Here is a 15,185-nt window from a genome sequence, read left to right as displayed (position 1 = left end):
TACAGTCCTTAATCCATAAAACAAACAACTAGTAAGTAATCAAAGTCCAACTCGTTTTGAGAGGAGATATTTACCAATAACACATACCAAGAAAAAACACAACTTGAGATCAGTGAGCGATCAAATCTCCCTCTGCTTTCCTGTCTCAGTGTGTGCATCAGTGCTGAGTCAGCTCTGAAACAAGCAGACTCCATCTCTAACCATGTTACAGCTCTGCGGCCATTACAGCTGCCTTTGTGTCTCTGTGTTTCTGTGTGTGTGTGTGTGTGTGTGTGTGGGGGGGGGTGTGTTTCTTTCTGTGTGTCTCTCTGTGTGCGTCTCTGTGTCTCTCTGTGCGTCTCTCTGTGTGTGTGTGGGGGGGTGTGTCTCTCTGTGTGCGTCTCTGTGTCTCTCTGTGTGTGTGTGGGGGGGTGTGTCTCTCTGTGTGCGTCTCTCTCTCTCTCTCTCTCGCCTTGTTAAGGCAGGGAGGCCGGCCGCAGAGGGCCCGACATGCAGCTCTGAGAAACACTTAACCCTCTCACTGCTCCCTGGGCAGCAGGTTCCCCTCAGCACAGGGACGGTTACCCTCCAGGTGGGGTTCCACAAGGCTGTGGTTACGATGATGACAACTGAGGCCTCACTGCCCGCACGGTGTCGTAGCAGAACGTCAGGTCAACTAGTCTGCCTCTCAGCCCCTCTAAGAGAGGGGCTGAGAGGGAGTCAGGTGGCTGAGCGGTGAGGGAGTCGGACTAGTAATCCGAAGGTTGCCAGTTCGATTCCCGGTCATGCCAACTGACGTTGTGTCCTTGGGCAAGGCACTTCACCCTACTTGCCTCGGGGGAATGTCCCTGTACTTACTGTAAGTCGCTCTGGATAAGAGCGTCTGCTAAATGACTAAATGTAAGTGTAAATGTAAGAGACAAGACCATGTGGAAAGGGTTCTGAAGCATAAGAATGTTTCTGACACTACTATACTAGTGTCAGGTTGGCTAAAATCAGTTTTCAACGGTACGGAATACAGATTTAAGTGTTTAAAAGTTCAAGCGGTTGAAGTGCTGTATTGCGCTTGGAAGTGTGAGAGGCAAGTCTACATTTGAATGAGTCCTCGGGACTCTAACTGACATCAAAATATCAACGCAATCAAATATATCTCGGTTTCGCTTATCTTACAACTGTCCAAAACTTCTATAATTAACCCTTCAGAACAGAACAGCGCACCAGTACAGACTGAAAACACGAGTTTAAAAATGATGTAAGATGCCGTTAGAAACTCCGATAACAGTCTATTAACCTACTTTCTAAATTGTATCTAGAGGTCTAATTTGGTGTTCACAATTTACTAATTCAATTCAGGGTTTAACTTAATTTGCCTGTTCAAATGAATTGTTGTGCTGCTCGTGGTTCTGACCAGAAGGCCAAATGGATGACTACTGTTGAGTTAAGATGGGACAATAGTCTTACGGATTTAGTCCGGGACTGTATGCTAAACAAAGACAAACAGACACTAATTACAAATCAGCACAGTATGAAGTTAATGGCTATTCTGTACTAAATTTGAGTCACTGAGCGATTGAGTGAGTCTGTCCACTTGCGTGACACAGCTCAACCAAACTACACTTAATTTAAAGAACCTTGCTGATCCTGAAAAGGCGACATTTAGGTTACTAGTTACATTGATGCATTTAGCAGACGCTTTTAGTTACTGTCCATTGTAAACACTACAGTACTGCTTTAACAATGCCAGCATGGTCAGATATCCGTCTCACTACCTGGGTTATGCTGGGCCTTTAATCACCTTCTCACAGAGGTATTGTACTGCGTCAGTGCCCGATTTGAGTTAATCCACCACCTGTTCACTGTTTGCAACAAGGCAGGATACATTCACCCTGAGATTAGGGGCGAAGCTGGCATACATTAGGATAATCAACCGCTACGAAAGTGTTTGAGGCTGTGTGATGGTTAGCCCATTCACCATCCCCACGCCAAGTACATTTCATGCATGTAAAGTGACAGTCTAGAAAGACAGTCTCGCCTGGAATGGTGGTCGCCTGGTAATATCTGACGCTTATCTTTCAACCTTCACGTCTAAACAGCCAAACTCCGTCCAAAGGCAGGAGTAATAAATCCTGCTTTGACAAGAGAGGAGAATCGTTGTTGTGGAGATCCATCCCTCTCTCAATGCTAGTCCGCTAGTTAGCCACCTTGCTAGCGATGTTAGCTTTTTCGTCTAGAAAATGATGCTTGCGTTTGAGCGTCAAAACTGCATCCTGCTGCGCCAACACATCAATAGTGGAGCAATTAGAACATATAGTATCGATGTCAATGCAATTCGTTATGTGTGCGTGCAGTAAAATCAGTGACAAATATGACCATATTGAGCTTACCAGCACAGAGCTACAATGAGGCACACCAACAAAACGCGCAACCTCTTCATTATCTTCCCGCGGGGACCAACATCCTCGCTTTTTTGAGGATTTTTCTAGTCTCTCGTGTCTATACGATAGATACGAAGCTGAGTTTTAATGTGAATTACAACTGTTTATAAGGGGGGGGGAATAACAAAACGCGAGTGGGCGGGTAGCACTGGAGAAAACTATATTCGAAGTGCACAAATATTCATAGTGCGGACTACCGCTCTCCTCGCTAGCGTCTGCTATACTGAGCTCACGAGCTCGCATGAGTTTAGCGCAGCTGCTGCTGTTCTCTCGACGAATAGGATCAGGGCAGTGACTCTCTCGACCAATCATATCAGCAAGCGACCAGGGTTCATGACGTCAGGGATAGCCCCGCTGAGTTGGAAGCGCTTGTGTGGGACGCGTCACCTTTATGATAAGACAAACCGATTAAAAACATTTGCAAAGTGTTATCATAGTGGTCTAAATTATTTCGCAACTGATACATGTTCTGGTAAGGTCAGGATGAGTAATGACAACGTAGGTAATACTGACACGTATGTAACTTGTTCAGACATGAGAGCTGAACGGTAGGCTAGTACATAATGTTCTTTTGCTTAAAGATTACATATCATATACATAATATGACAACTGACAATTCGAAATTGTACTAGTAATCGGTAGGTGTAGTTATAAAGGGACTGTGGCTAAAAAATATGGGAGAGTCACTGTATGAAAAAAGAAATGTGAATCTTTGCGTTTGTGAAAAGGAGGTTGGGTTGAAGCACCAATGACATTAACTACATTTCCCAAAATGCAACTATGAGGTCTCCTGAATTTTGCCTGCACAAATGTAATCGCATTTCTTCTTATCACCTTGATATGGCTCAAACTCAAGGGAAATATTTGCCGAGTAGGCCTAGTTATTATTTATTTCACGCCTTCGTCCATTCCAGACGTATGACCTCACATTGCCTTGATATTTATGTATAGATCCAAATCAAATACGTTCCTAACTATTTCATACAAAATATATTGAACATGTTCCCAAGCGTGCCCTTTTTTTCAACATCAAAACAGTTGCAAAAAGTTGTCCTAAACCAAGTTATTCTCTTAAATGCAGCGTAATAGTCGAAAGGCGTGGGGTCCTGATGTCACGAGTGGTGAGCTGTCCCCCAAAAAAGTGAAGTTTTGACTGCAACTGAAGAGCGCTTTCCGTTTGCGCCCACAAACAACGAGTCATTTCCACATTGTAGCCTCAGTTCCAAGGGGGCAAAGTCAGTGACTGACCATGGAAGTGGTCAACGTCTTGTTACTCGTGTTGTCTTTGACCGTGTCAGAAAGATTTCTTGTAGCCGCGTTTTCTCAGTCTCTAGACAGCGACTTCACGTTTACTTTACCCGCTGGCCGAAGGGAGTGCTTCTTCCAGACTATGAAAAAAGACGCATCTCTTGAAATAGAATACCAGGTAAGATAACTTATAATGACATATATCCTTTACATACCCTCTAATTTAATGTGGGGATAAACGGCGCAAGAGGCAACAGATATCTTTTGACTGTTCCCTGCTGTTTCGGAGTACAACTAGCTTAGTTAGCCAGATGACATGGTGAGCTAACTTTGGCATTTGCGGTCCCTGTTAAAGGATCGAGGTTGTTCGTCCAGTTCAACCACATTTCAAAATGGATCTATGTGTTATCCAAAAATATATAAAACATATATAGGCATGGTGATTATTTTGCGTAACAGTACACAATGCATATCTGTATAACCGGTGTAACCAACTAATTTCCACAGCATGATACGTTTTTGATGAATCCTACCCACGCTATGTCTTCACTGGGCCAGATTCCGAAGTCTAACCTCACGTTATCACTTCAAGGACACACGAATTAGAAGCGCTTCAAACTTTCCAAGTTGTTTAGTCTAAAACCATCTTTATCTCAACTAGGCGACCAGTTGGCTATGCTTGATTAAAGATATAGGCTAACAATGCGGGATAGAAACATGACGGTCATTTAACTTCCAGCCAATGTTGCGTCAGTGGAATTCCTGTGTGTGTTTTGAAATGAACGGAGGCGACTGGATTTCATTTTTGCTCAGGAGACTAGAATAGTTTGAAAGATTTCCTTATCCTGACCACCAGACTTAAGAAATAAAGGATGGTGTAACTGCAGAAAGACAGTTTCTAAAGCGTAACCCTTCACTGCCTTGTGAACTTCAGCCAGACCTCAGTTCTGACTCCCAGCCCGACATAATCGTGTGTGTGTGTGTGTGTGTGTGTCAGGTGTTGGATGGAGCTGGCCTGGATGTAGATTTCCAGATCTTCTCTCCCTCCAGCCACATACTCTTCAGTGACTACCGCAAATCTGACGGAGTACACACGTGAGTCACACACAGACACACACACACACACTACACACTCTCGTCCTGTTGTCGACCCCTGACCTCTTCCCGCAGGGTGGAGACGGAGGACGGGGACTACATGTTCTGCTTCGACAACTCGTTCAGCTCCGTGTCTGAGAAGATCATCTTCTTCGAGCTGATCCTGGACAACATGGAGAACGAGGGGGAGGAGGCGGACGAGTGGAAGGAGTACGTCCACGGGACGGACATGCTGGACATGAAGCTGGAGGACATCATGGTGAGTCCTCGTCACCGCAGCAGCACCAGGGGGAGGGGCCGTCTCACTCCACTGCTGGAGCCTGTCAGGGTCCTGGTTGGTCCTCGAGTTCCATGTGACACACCTGTTTAGGTGTCAGGGTCCTGGTTGGTCCTCGTGTTCCATGTGACACACCTGTTTAGGTGTCAGGGTCCTGGTTGGTCCTCGTGTTCCGTGTGACACACCTGTTTAGGTGTCAGGGTCCTGGTTGGTCCTCGAGTTCCATGTGACACACCTGTTTAGGTGTCAGGGTCCTGGTTGGTCCTCGAGTTCCGTGTGACACACCTGTTTAGGTGTCAGGGTCCTGGTTGGTCCTCGAGTTCCGTGTGACACACCTGTTTAGGTGTCAGGGTCCTGGTTGGTCCTCGAGTTCCGTGTGACACACCTGTTTAGGTGTCAGGGTCCTGGTTGGTCCTCGTGTTCCATGTGACACACCTGTTTAGGTGTCAGGGTCCTGGTTGGTCCTCGTGTTCCATGTGACACACCTGTTTAGGTGTCAGGGTCCTGGTTGGTCCTCGTGTTCCATGTGACACACCTGTTTCACGTCCCAGCAGATGGGTTAGGGTTGACAACCGTCTGGTTGTGTCTCTGATGGGTCTGGTGGAGTTTGTATCTGACCAGGGCTGGGCTTGTGATGGAGACTGGGGTTGGGGTTGTGATGGAGACTGGGGTTGGGATGGAGGCTGCGGTTGGGGTTGTGATGGAGGCTGGGGTTGGGGTTGTGATGGAGGCTGGGGTTGTGATAGAGGCTGGGGTTGGGGTTGTGATGGAGGCTGGGGTTGGGGTTGTGATGGAGACTGGGGTTGGGATGGAGGCTGCGGTTGGGGTTGTGATGGAGGCTGGGGTTGGGGTTGTGATGGAGGCTGGGGTTGTGATAGAGGCTGGGGTTGGGGTTGTGATGGAGGCTGGGGTTGGGGTTGTGATGGAGGCTGGGGTTGTGATGGAGGATGGGGTTGTGATGGAGGTTGGGGTTGAGGCTGGGGTAGTGATGGAGGCTAGGGTTGTGATGGAGGCTGGGGTTGGGGTTGTGATGGAGGCTGGGGTTGGGGTTGTGACTGAGGTTCAGTCCTTGCTGACGTGTGCTTGACTTTGATCCCTGCTGCCTCTGGCATCAGAGCGCCTGGCAGGATGTCAGCTGTCAGAATGACACACTGCTGTCAAAGTGACTGCACTGACAGCCCCTGCTGCCTACCACACACACACACACACACACACACACACACACTGCTGTCAAAGTGACTCCACTGACAGCCCCTGCTGCCTACCATACACACACACACACACACACACATACACACACTGTGCCAGTCTGCTTACATGACCAGCAACTCAGTAACTTTTATCATTAACTACGACTGCCAGAAAGGCCAACGAAAAGGCTTCAAGTGCACTACCTGATGAAAGCCATGTAGAAAGTCTCCTTCAGTGAGGGTGACATTGTGTTTGGGAACAGTGTCTTTGTGTGTAGATTCTGACTCCTGGCCTCAGCCAGTATGGGACAGGAAGTAGCGGCAGCTGTGGAGGAAGTTGCGTTCTCCCTAAGGGGAAACACAGGAGGAACAGGCTTTTGTTTACACACACAGTCCCACTCGGTTCCCCTCTGGCCCAGACTGGCTGCCTGGTGTTTTGGTACAGCTGTGTTATCATCAGGTGTGGTCAGAACCATGTGACTGAACCATGTGACTGGAGAATGGCTGGTCAGGTACAGGTTAGCTCAGCACTTAAGGTAAATGCCATGAAAGTAATTTAGCATCACATAGATTTGCATGTGTAAAACTGAATGTACTGGATGAACTTCAAGCTAGGCCACGCCCACAGCTCTCCCAAGTTACACCCACCAGATTGTCGATTGGACCAGATATTCCATGCGTATTAAAGCAGGATACGCACGCATCGTTTTTAAAGATACAAATCTTCTGCGCTTGCATCCAGTCTTGCACATGCACATCTTTATGACCCTTATTTACTTTCATATACAGCCAGTAGTCTGACCCCCACCCTGTCCTCTCTCCCTTTCTTTCCTCTCTCTCCTTCTCCTCCCTCCACCCCTCTCCCCTCCCCTCTCCCCTCCCCTCTCCCCTCCCTCCCTCCACCCCTCTCCCCTCCCCTCTCCCCTCCCCTCTCCCCTCCCTCCCTCCACCCCTCTCCTCTCCCCTCCCCTCTCCCCTCCCTCCCTCCACCCCTCTCCCCTCCCCTCCCCTCTCCCCTCCCCTCTCCCCTCCCTCCCTCCACCCCTCTCCCCTCCCCTCTCCCCTCCCTCCCTCCACCCCTCTCCCCTCCCCTCTCCCCTCCCCTCTCCCCTCCCTCCCTCCCTCCACCCCTCTCCCCTCTCCCCTCCCCTCTCCCCTCCCTCCCTCCACCCCTCTCCCCTCCCCTCTCCCCTCCCCTCTCCCCTCCCTCCCTCCACCCCTCTCCCCTCCCCTCTCCCCTCCCTCCCTCCACCCCTCTCCCCTCCCCTCCCCTCTCCCCTCCCCTCTCCCCTCCCTCCCTCCACCCCTCTCCCCTCCCCTCTCCCCTCCCTCCCTCCACCCCCTCTCCCCTCCCCTCTCCCCTCCCCTCTCCCCTCCCTCCCTCCCTCCACCCCTCTCCCCTCTCCCCTCCCCTCTCCCCTCCCTCCCTCCACCCCTCTCCCCTCCCCTCTCCCCTCCCCTCTCCCCTCCCTCCCTCCACCCCTCTCCCCTCCCCTCTCCCCTCCCTCCCTCCACCCCTCTCCCCTCCCCTCTCCCCTCCCCTCTCCCCTCCCTCCCTCCACCCCTCTCCCCTCCCCTCTCCCCTCCCCTCTCCCCTCCCTCCCTCCACCCCTCTCCCCACTCCCCTCCCCTCTCCCCTCCCTCCCTCCCTCCACCCCTCTCCCCTCTCCCCTCCCCTCTCCCCTCCCTCCCTCCCTCCACCCCACTCCCCTCTCCCCTCCCCTCTCCCCTCCCTCCCTCCACCCCTCTCCCCTCCCCTCTCCCCTCCCTCCCTCCACCCCTCTCCCCTCCCCTCCCCCTCTCCCCTCCCCTCTCCCCTCCCTCCCTCCCACCCCTCTCCCCTCCCCTCTCCCCTCCCTCCCTCCACCCCTCTCCCCTCCCCTCTCCCCTCCCCTCTCCCCTCCCTCCCTCCACCCCTCTCCCCTCCCCTCTCCCCTCCCTCCCTCCACCCCTCTCCCCTCCCCTCCCCTCTCCCCTCCCCTCTCCCCTCCCTCCCTCCACCCCTCTCCCCTCCCCTCCCCTCACCCCTCCCCACTCCCCTCCCACCACCCCTCTCCCCTCCCCTCTCCCCTCCCTCCCTCCACCCCTCTCCCCTCCCCTCTCCCCTCCCTCCCTCCACCCCACTCCCCTCCCCTCCCCTCACCCCTCCCCCTCCCCTCCCTCCCACCACCCCACTCCCCTCCCCTCTCCCCTCCCTCCCTCCACCCTCTCCCCACCCCTCTCCCCACCCCTCACCCCTCCCTCCCTCCCTCCCCTCACCCTCCCCTCTCCCCTCCCTCCCTCCCACCCTCCCCTCCCTCCACCCCTCACCCCTCCCTCCACCCCTCTCCCCACTCCCCACCCCACACCCCACCCACCCTCCCCACCCCTCTCCCCTCCCACCCTCCCTCCCTCCCACCCCACCCTCCCTCCCTCCCTCCCTTCACCCCTCTCCCCTCCCTCCACCCCTCTCCCCTCCCCTCTCCTCTCCCCTCTCCCCTCCCCCCCCTCCCCTCTCCCCTCCCTCCCTCCCTCCCTCCCTCCCTCCCTCTCCCCTCTCCCCACCCCCCCTCCCCTCCCTCTCCCCTCCCCTCTCCCCTCCCTCCCTCCACCCCTCTCCCCTCCCTCCCTCCCTCCTCTCCCCTCCCTCCCTCCCTCCCTCCCTCTCCCCTCTCCCCACCCCCCTCCTCCCTCCCCTCCCCTCTCCTCTCCCCTCTCCCCTCCCTCCCTCACCTCCCTCCCCTCCCTCCCTCCCCTCTCCCCTCCCTCCCTCCACCCCTCTCCCCTCCCTCCCCTCCCCTCTCCTCTCCCCTCTCCCCTCCCTCCCTCTCCTCCCTTCCCTCCCTCCCTCCCCTCTCCCCTCTCCCCTCCCTCCCTCCACCCCTCTCCCCTCCCTCCCTCCCCTCCCCTCTCCTCTCCCCTCTCCCCTCCCTCCCTCTCCTCCCTCCCCTCCCCTCTCCCCCTCTCCCCTCCCTCCCTCCACCCCTCTCCCCTCCCTCCCTCCCCTCCCCCCTCCCCTCTCCCCTCCCTCCCTCCCTCTCCTCCTCTCCCCTCCCTCCCCTCTCCCCTCTCCCCTCTCCCCTCCCTCCCTCTCCTCCCTCCCCTCCCTCCCTCCCCTCTCCCCTCCCTCCCTCCACCCCTCTCCCCTCCCTCCCTCCCCTCTCCCCTCTCCCCTCCCTCCCTCTCCTCCCTTCCCTCCCTCCCTCCCCTCTCCCCTCTCCCCTCCCTCCCTCCACCCCTCTCCCCTCCCTCCCTCCCCTCCCCTCTCCTCTCCCCTCTCCCCTCCCTCCCTCTCCTCCCTCCCCTCCCCTCTCCCCTCTCCCCTCCCTCCCTCCACCCCTCTCCCCTCCCTCCCTCCCCTCCCCCCCTCCCCTCTCCCCTCCCTCCCTCCCTCTCCTCCTCTCCCCTCCCTCCCCTCTCCCCTCTCCCCTCCCTCCCTCCACCCCTCTCCCCTCCCTCCCTCCCTCTCCTCCTCTCCCCTCCCTCCCCTCCCCTCTCCTCTCCCCTCTCCCCTCCCTCCCTCTCCTCCCTCCCCTCCCTCCCTCCCCTCTCCCCTCTCCCCTCCCTCCCTCCACCCCTCTCCCCTCCCTCCCCTCCCCTCTCCTCTCCCCTCTCCCCTCCCTCCCTCTCCTCCCTCCCCTCCCTCCCTCCCCTCTCCCCTCTCCCCTCCCTCCCTCCACCCCTCTCCCCTCCCTCCCTCCCCTCCCCTCTCCTCTCCCCTCTCCCCTCCCTCCCTCTCCTCCCTCCCCTCCCTCCCTCCCCTCTCCCCTCTCCCCTCTCCCCTCCCTCCCTCCCTCCCCTCCCCCCTCCCCTCTCCCCTCCCTCCCTCCCTCTCCCCTCTCCCCTCCCTCCCTCCACCCCTCTCCCCTCCCTCCCTCCCCTCCCCCCTCTCCTCTCCCCTCTCCCCTCCCTCCCTCTCCTCCCTCCCCTCTCCCCTCTCCCCTCCCTCCCTCCACCCCTCTCCCCTCCCTCCCTCCCCTCCCCTCCCCTCTCCCCTCCCCTCCCCTCTCCTCTCCTCTCCCCTCCCCTCCCCTCCCCTCCCCTCCCCTCCCCTCCCTCCCTCCCTCCTCCCCTCTCCCCTCCCTCCCTCCCTCCCTCTCCCCTCCCCTCTCCCCTCCCTCCCCTCTCCCCTCTCCCCTCCCCTCTCCCCTCCCTCTCCCCTCTCCCCTCCCTCCCTCCCTCCCTCCCTCCCCTCCCTCCTCCCCTCTCCCCTCTCCCCTCCCTCCCTCTCCCCTCCCCTCTCCCCTCCCTCCCCTCTCCCCTCTCCCCTCCCCTCTCCCCTCCCTCCCTCTCCCCTCCCTCCCTCCCTCCCTCTCCTCCTCTCCCCTCCCTCCCTCCCTCTCCCCTCCCTCCCTCCCTCCCTCCCTCCCTCCCTCTCCTCCTCTCCAGGACACCATCAACAGTGTGAAGGCTCGTCTGGGGAAGAGCCTTCAGATCCAGACGGTGCTCCGGGCCTTCGAGGCCCGCGACCGCAACCTGCAGGAGAGCAACTACAACCGGGTCAACATGTGGTCGTGCACCAGCCTGGCGGTCATAGTGCTGGTGTCGGGCGTGCAGGTGTACCTCCTCCGCTCGCTGTTCGAAGACAAAAGAGTGACCCCCACGTAACCCCGCCCCCTGGGAGGAGACTGGGGGAGAGGGCCAACCAATCATCTTTGAGGAACTGGTGCGGAGGCGGGGGTCATGGCTGACGCAACGTCACAAACCACACAAAGTGTCGTCGCTAACACGCTCTCAGACGCAGCGTGGAGAAGATCCCTCTGTAGCTGTCATCACACAGAAACATCTGTTATTATCTCTATATCTCTCTCTGTCTCTCTCTCTTTCTCTCTGTCTCTCTCTGTCTCTCTCTCTTTCTCTCTGTCTCTCTCTGTCTCTCTCTGTCTCTTTCTCTCTCTCTCTCTCTCTGTCTCTCTGTCTCTCTTTCCTGTAGTTCACCTTGTCAGTCAGTAGGACAGAGCCTCTGTCTCTCCTGATCTGCTAACATCCATCTGTAGCAGCAAGGCTGGCAGCCCCTCCTCTCTCCCTGCTGGTCTCTCTGCTGGTCTCTCTGCTGGTCTCTCTGCTGGTCTCTCTGCTGCCCCGCCCTCAGATCTGTTGTCAACACCAGAGAGCGAGACACAGAAGCCTACAGTGATTTCCTTTTTTAAACCGAGCCTGAAAGAACAACTTGTCCAATCTGTCCCTTTGGCAGTTTGTTTTTGTGCAAAGTTAGCAATAACTTAAAAGTAGTCGACGAATGAAGAAAGCGTGTTTTGAAGTTGAGTGTTCCTGGGAGAGACCACTGTGTTGTCTCTGTCCACGCGTCTCCTCTCGCCGTGGGTCAGATGCGGGTTGTGTTGACGGGCCGTTCGGAGCGGAGCGCATGTTGCTGACAGGCCTCACTGACGTTTCTATGGAACCCTTTTCCAAGAACTGTGTGGCCTTTTAAATCTGAGATTCTGGACAGGGGTGCTACACACACACACACACACACACACACACATCATGACACAATCCATCTCTCTCTTTCCCTCTTTCTGCCACACACACACACACACACCTCTTCTCGGAAGCCCCTTGCTGTCACCAGGTGTGTTCTCCTGGTGGTGGCACATTTCCTGCGCTGCTCTCTGCAGCCCAGCCCAGCAGGTTAGGGTAGAGGTTCCATCTCTCATCCTCTAAATCACTACCAACCTACTCCTTACTAAATGACAGGCAGGGCCCACACCCGCCCACACCCCCACCCAACCCGCGCACCACTCCCGCCCCGCACCATGCTGGGCTGACAGGAGGCTCAGGTTTCCTGCACCCTGTCAGCCAGCAGAGAGATGGTGCCTGCCTGTCTGTTTGTCTGCCTGTTTGCCTGGCTGCCTGTCTGTGGTGACAGATTCCTATTTCAGTCTTCTCTTCTATCCTGCGTCACCGCCACAATCTCCAGGGAGACGTGTTTACAGGAGACCGGCTCAGCCCACTTGGTTTTGGGTGTTTGTGTTTTTGACGCGCGTCTTTTGAAGATTGACGGGTATGTGTTTCTGGTTTGGCTCTTCCGTGTCTTTTTGTATTAAACAGGAAGTTAGTCTCTAAGTTTTGTGCTTTCCCAGCACAAACTGCAGTGTTTCTATGTACTTACTAAGGCACTGGGCTGGTGAGTGAGGGCTGAAGGTTGATTTCTTCTTCACCTTAGACTCCTGGTATACTGATGGGGTGAGTGGTATCATATCGCCACCTGCTGTTGGAAAACTGAAGGGTTTGAGCCTGCAAAACAAAACATGACCTGTTTCAATGCGTTGGCCTAGTTTCAGTGAACCCATTGTCTGCTTTCAAAGATGTGTATAAATATTGATAGTGCGACATAAATCATCAGGTCTCTGTTTTAGCAGTATACTACTCGTTACCCAGACTGTTACTTTTTGCGGTTAAGATTTTAAAATGTGTTTTTTCCCTTACCAGGCAGAACATGTAATGATATGTTCTGTCTGCTGAGGTTGAGGCGGGCTCTACATTTTTGTGCTACTAACTGATAGGTTACTGTGCAGGGATATGTGTTCTGATTGGTCATCCGTACGGAACCAAAAATTTGAGCTTTTCTCAACTTTTACATCCGTATTATGGAGTGGTGAAACCCAGGCCCCATTCCAGCTGGTCCACTCACTGTGTGGAAAACGTACTCTAAAGAACCATCTTTGACTGCACAATAGGTCAACAGACTTAATAGAACCAATATCGCCTGGTTCACATTATTGTGTATTTTTATGGGCTGTGTGTGGTACAATTAAACTGCAGCCAAGTCACTTTCGATAGAGCGCCTCAACTAACCTCATGGAACAAAAAATGGATATTTGGGGATATTTATCAGAAATATTCTGTAGCTATAAACGTGTAAATAAAATTGTCAAATGTTTGTTCATTTGTCTTTTGTCCTCTTGCTTTTCCTTGTGTGTATGTGTGTGGCGTTATACGGAAAGATAAAAAGATGTCTGTCTGTAAGGAATGTGTCCACCCGCGTTTTATAATCGGTCCAACAGAGGGCAGTGTAAATATATTAACAGTTTTCAGTGCGACTTCCGGGAAAACAGCAAGACTTGATGATCCGGGTGTAGTATAATGATCCAGAAGCTCCCCAAATCCTTACTCAGGTAGGTACATATTTTGGACATCCTAAATCATGTATATCTACAGAATTACACTAGCTTGTTTGACTGGATTCATATTGGTAATAATAGTTCGCTTGCGAAACGTCATATTTAGCTAGCTAAAATAAGACAGACAGCGATGTGACATGACATGTTCAAGGAGACGGGCTGATCATGATTTTGACTGGGGTTGGGTCGGGTGTGATATTGCGGGACGCTAGCTAACGTAAACTATATTCATAATATGATCCATCCATGACGCGCGTGTTCCTCCAGGCGATGGGGGCAGACGGCGGGTCTGGAACTGCCGCGGGACCGGATGTACCCTGGCGGAAGGTTTTGTGGGAGCGTCAACCGTTCCCGGACAACTATGTCGACCGTCGGTTCCTGGAGGAGCTAAGGAGGAACGTGGGTGTTCGGCAGTACCACTACTGGGCGGTGGTGAAGGAAGCTGTGCTGGTAGGGCAGCAGATATCCTGCGTGTCTCTGTTCCTCACTCTGTGGTACTACATGGATCAGGGTCTGTTATCCCCCACCACACTGCTGTGGACTTGCCTGCTCTGTGCATTGCTGGGCTACGGACTCTACCAAGCGATGAGGCCAGGGGGACGATCGAGCTTGCGGCCTCGCACGCGTTTAGCGGACCTCCAGAGCGCCGCCATCTTCCTGTCCTTCACGTTCGGCTTCTCCCCGGTGCTGAAGACGTTGACGGAATCGGTCAGCACGGACACGGTGTACGCTATGTCCTCCGTCATGCTCCTGGCCCACCTGGTGTCCTTCCCCTACGCCCGACCCTCCCCCCCCAGCAGCCTGTCCCTCAACGCCGCCCTGTTCGGCTCCGTGTGCCTGGCCTCCAGGCTCCCCGGAGCCCTCCACACCTTCGCAATGCTCAGCTGCGCCCTGCTGGTGTTTGCCCTGTGGCCCTGCCTGCTGCAGAGGGCGCGGGAGAGGGGCCCAGGGGGCTCCGCCGGGGTGTGTGTGGGCGTGTGCGTGGGCGGGGTGGGGGCGCTGGGGTCGCTGTGGCCGGGCGGGGGCAGGTCTGCTGGCTGTGGCTCTGGGCGGGGTGACTCTGCTCTGCCCTCTGCTGCTGGTCAGGCTGCAGAGACACAAGGACAACATCCAGGGGCCCTGGGACGAGGCGGAGATACTGGAGGACCTCAGTCGCTTCCTGCACTGATACACACACACACAGATATACACACACACACAGATATATACACACACGCACACACATATACACACACGCACACACATATACACACACACACAAGGCCACCCCCTCCTTGAGGATGTAAGAGAACACCGCATTATCTACGACAGGAAGGAGAGCTGAACAGGAAATGATGCACTTTGCTGCCTAGATCTTTTATTCCATGTTTTACACTAACCTGATAGATCTGTGCAAATATCTACTTTATGTGTATGGTTAACAAGGGCTCTCTGACATAATGACAATTGTTTACAGAATGTTTCAACATGGTTGTGGCGCTTTTTTGTATATCTTGAACAATAAAGTCATTTATTTATTCTACCAAATGATACTGTGTCCTTTGAATCGCATGCAAACTGGTCACAAAGTCAGGTGACCTGACTAGATATCTATATATCGTCTTTATTTTAACAGGGTCTTACTGATCATGAACTACATGATATCATTCATAACCTTCACCGAATAAAACATGGCTGAAACGGAATATTTCATCGTGAAACTGTTTGTGGATTCTGAGGAGCAATGTCACAAGGTGTCCACCAGGTGGTGTCCTACCTTCAGATCCCTTCCCTGGGCTTGGCTAGTCATGTCTGCCTAGCCCCAACGCCCCTTCCAGTAGAAACAGAAACGATTCTGCCATTCATAGCTGTTATAGAG

The 15,185-nt window shown here is 54.4% G+C and overlaps 2 protein-coding genes across 2 annotated transcripts; both read left to right on the top strand.

Moving 5' to 3' along the window:
* The first annotated feature begins 3,566 nt into the window (after nt 1-3,566).
* tmed5 (transmembrane p24 trafficking protein 5) lies at nt 3,567-13,086 on the top strand. Its single transcript, XM_067229877.1, has 4 exons — nt 3,567-3,840; nt 4,660-4,757; nt 4,833-5,016; nt 10,593-13,086. Exons 1-4 carry the CDS (start codon nt 3,664-3,666, stop codon nt 10,809-10,811), a joined length of 678 nt encoding a protein of 225 aa, XP_067085978.1. The 5' UTR covers nt 3,567-3,663; the 3' UTR covers nt 10,812-13,086.
* Nucleotides 13,087-13,156: 70 nt separating this feature from the next.
* pigc (phosphatidylinositol glycan anchor biosynthesis, class C) lies at nt 13,157-15,179 on the top strand. Its single transcript, XM_067229876.1, is given in 3 exon segments — nt 13,157-13,321; nt 13,595-14,338; nt 14,340-15,179. Coding segments are annotated over 2 exon segments (897 nt in total). The 5' UTR covers nt 13,157-13,321; nt 13,595-13,597; the 3' UTR covers nt 14,496-15,179.
* The last annotated feature ends 6 nt before the right edge of the window (nt 15,180-15,185 follow it).

This window comes from Osmerus mordax, chromosome 26 (assembly GCF_038355195.1).
Source record: "Osmerus mordax isolate fOsmMor3 chromosome 26, fOsmMor3.pri, whole genome shotgun sequence".
NCBI classification, from domain to species: domain Eukaryota; kingdom Metazoa; phylum Chordata; class Actinopteri; order Osmeriformes; family Osmeridae; genus Osmerus; species Osmerus mordax.
The sequence above is the reverse complement of the archived record's forward strand: the minus strand, read 5'-3'. Positions and strand labels throughout refer to the sequence as shown.